This window comes from Vigna unguiculata, chromosome 7, assembly GCF_004118075.2.
Source record: "Vigna unguiculata cultivar IT97K-499-35 chromosome 7, ASM411807v1, whole genome shotgun sequence".
Taxonomy (NCBI): Eukaryota; Viridiplantae; Streptophyta; class Magnoliopsida; order Fabales; family Fabaceae; genus Vigna; species Vigna unguiculata.
The window spans coordinates 26,955,319-26,958,003 of record NC_040285.1 but is presented as its reverse complement, the minus strand read 5'-3'; the positions used below and the strand labels follow the sequence as shown (position 1 = coordinate 26,958,003).

The 2,685-nt window shown below is 43.2% G+C and overlaps 1 protein-coding gene across 1 annotated transcript; it reads left to right on the top strand.

Moving 5' to 3' along the window:
- Nucleotides 1-516: 516 nt before the first annotated feature.
- On the top strand, nucleotides 517-2,081 carry LOC114192547. Its single transcript, XM_028082299.1, has one exon. It carries the CDS (start codon nucleotides 653-655, stop codon nucleotides 1,817-1,819), a length of 1,167 nt encoding a protein of 388 aa, XP_027938100.1. The 5' UTR covers nucleotides 517-652; the 3' UTR covers nucleotides 1,820-2,081.
- The last annotated feature ends 604 nt before the right edge of the window (nucleotides 2,082-2,685 follow it).

The following is a 2,685-nucleotide window of genomic DNA, read 5'->3' as shown; positions in this document are numbered from 1 at the left end:
TGCATAAGAGGCAAGATCTAATTGAGCGACTATTTATCTTCATTCCAAGATCTTTTAATTTAACTCAATGATGGTAGCAAAGTAAAATGAACTCTCTAGAGAGAAAAATATAAAATTGACGCTCATTGAATGGTCACAAATTACTGAACGACACAATGTGAATAAGGCTTCTCTCATTAAAAATAAAAATCGATTTTTAATTTTTTTTAATTGTTTTGTTGAATTTAAATTAGATGTTTTCTTTCTCGAATTTAAACGAGAAAGTTGTTTCAGTAATTAGTTTAAAAAAAAGAGAGAGAGAGAGAATAAAAAACATAGATATAGGTAATTAAAAATAAAGGATTTGGTTGACGAGTAGTTTTTCACACATTCTATTGTTGGGAGAAGCACACGTGGGTGTTGTCTGGAAGAAGTGCTTTCAACGAATGTGTTTCAACGACCAGAATCGTGCGATGTGGTGAGCGACCAATATAAATGCTAAAAAAGGTGCAATACTTTTCATTCCAACAGAAGGAACCAAAGGGGAATCGTTGATCGGAGAGAGAGAGAGGGGGTTTGATTCGACGCTGGGGTGGGGGGAGAAGCAGCTCCCCCACCATCGATCGTCACCCCAACACAACAACTATTGTTCCGATTCCGAACGACACCAACGATGTCTATGCTAGCTGCCCCATTCCAGCTCCTGGAAATAAACATCATATCCGCACAAGACCTCGCACCCGTTGCCAAATCCATCAAAGCCTACGCAGTTGCGTGGCTTGACCCAGAACGAAAGCTCACAACCCAAATAGACCCCGATGGCCACAACAACCCCACCTGGAACGAGAAATTCGTTTTCCGCATTGACGAAGAATTCCTCTACGACCAAGACTCCGTCGTCATGATCGAAATCTACGCCTCCGCATGGCTCCGCGACGTTCTCATAGGCACCGTCGGCGTCCTCGTTTCCAGCCTCTTGCCACGCTCCACCAACCGCAAATCCAAGATTCGCTTCATCGCATTGCAGGTTCGTCGCCCCTCGGGTCGCCCGCAAGGGATTCTGAACATCGGGGTCAACCTCGTTGACCCCACCCGCAGGAGCATGCCCATGTATTCGGAGCTCGGATCCTCCACCGGGGACTGGGACACCGACCCCAAGAAGCAGAAACCGCAGCATAAGCAGACGCATTCCAACGAATTCAACAGTTCCAATTGCAAGCTCTTGACGCTGCAGCGCTCCGCCAGCGAGAAGAACGACTCCACCATAAACGACTACGCGTACACCAGTTATCCCAGGGGTTACGAGGATGGTGATGAAGATGGTTCTGAGCTTGGGATGCCGACGACGAAGAAAGGGATGATTATGAACTTGAACGGGTCGCTGTGTTCGGACGTGGGGCCCTCGCCGTCGGTGGTGGCGACGGCAATCGCGAAGGGGCTGTACCCTTTGCCGATGATGGCGCCGCGGAAGCAGGGGAACTTGGTGCTGGATGGGTGGCCGGGGAAGGAGCAGGAGTCGGAAGATGTAAACAAGAGGATTGATAGGTGGCAGTCGATGGATCGTGGTGGGGTACCAGTTTACGATCACCTGGGTCACAATGAGAAGAAGGTGAAGTTTCCGAAGGGGAAGGGGCAGAACCATAGACGGGGTGGGTCCAATGGAGGGCTGTTCTCGTGTTTTGGGACCGCGATGGGGTGTGAGTTTTCGATCACCTGTGGTGGCGGTCACGCCAGCCGAAAGAAGAGGCACAATGGTGGCGGTGGCGGTGGCGGTGGTGGCGGTAGCAAGGCTCATCTCACTCCAGCGTCTGAACTCACCTACGATGAATCCTATATTTGATGCATGCATGCATAACCTTGTCGCGCGTGAAATGAACGTGGAGGTGGGAGGAATCCATGTAAGTTTTAACGGACGACATTCATAGTTTGGATTTAGAAGTAGAAGGAGTGTTGTCTTTCTAGCCTCCTCTCTCTCTCCTCCGTTTCATCATTTTCAAGCGGCTTTCTTTCTCCCCTTTAACTTTTTCCGCTACCAACAAATCCATTATGTAAATTTACGTGCTTCATTTAATCAAACTTACACATCCCTCATTTGTATATATGTTGCCATTTTATTATCCTCGCCAATTCAAGCTACAAATTCAGCAAATAGAATTTTATTAAAAAAATAAAACCCTTAGACCTTACACAAAGACAGAATAAACATCCACAACAACCATCATAATTAGGATTATAAAATAATTCCTAGATATTTACGGCTTAAATTTTCATTATAATATTGTTGTAATAAGGTTTCTAAAAATGATTGAATGTTTCACTAAAATAGGACTTGAGAATATGATTTCAATTTTAGAGTTCTTTTCTCAAGCGACAAGTATTACTCCAGTCACACATTCTTCTTGGCCACTCGTCGTTTGAGCAGATAAATTTTATATGTAAACTCTGTTTCATTAAAGAATATAGCTCAAGTGAAGATATGTAGTTAAAGAAATATATTTCCTCTCTTGTATGGTATATGTTTACTAGTTTAACTTAATCTTTAAATGGCTAAATGTTATATATATATATAATATAGTCATCTTAAAATATTATGTCCTATAATTATAATGCTTATTTCAATTACTTTATTTTTGCTGGTTATTGAGTTATTTCGAGTTGAGATGAATATATGTTTGGTTAAGATGTAATGAAAAATATTTATATCTT

Excerpts from the sequence above, each read along its gene's own strand:
- LOC114192547 (XM_028082299.1), top strand. The coding sequence starts at position 653 with ATGTCTATGCTAGCTGCCCCATTCCAGCTCCTGGAAATAAACATCATA.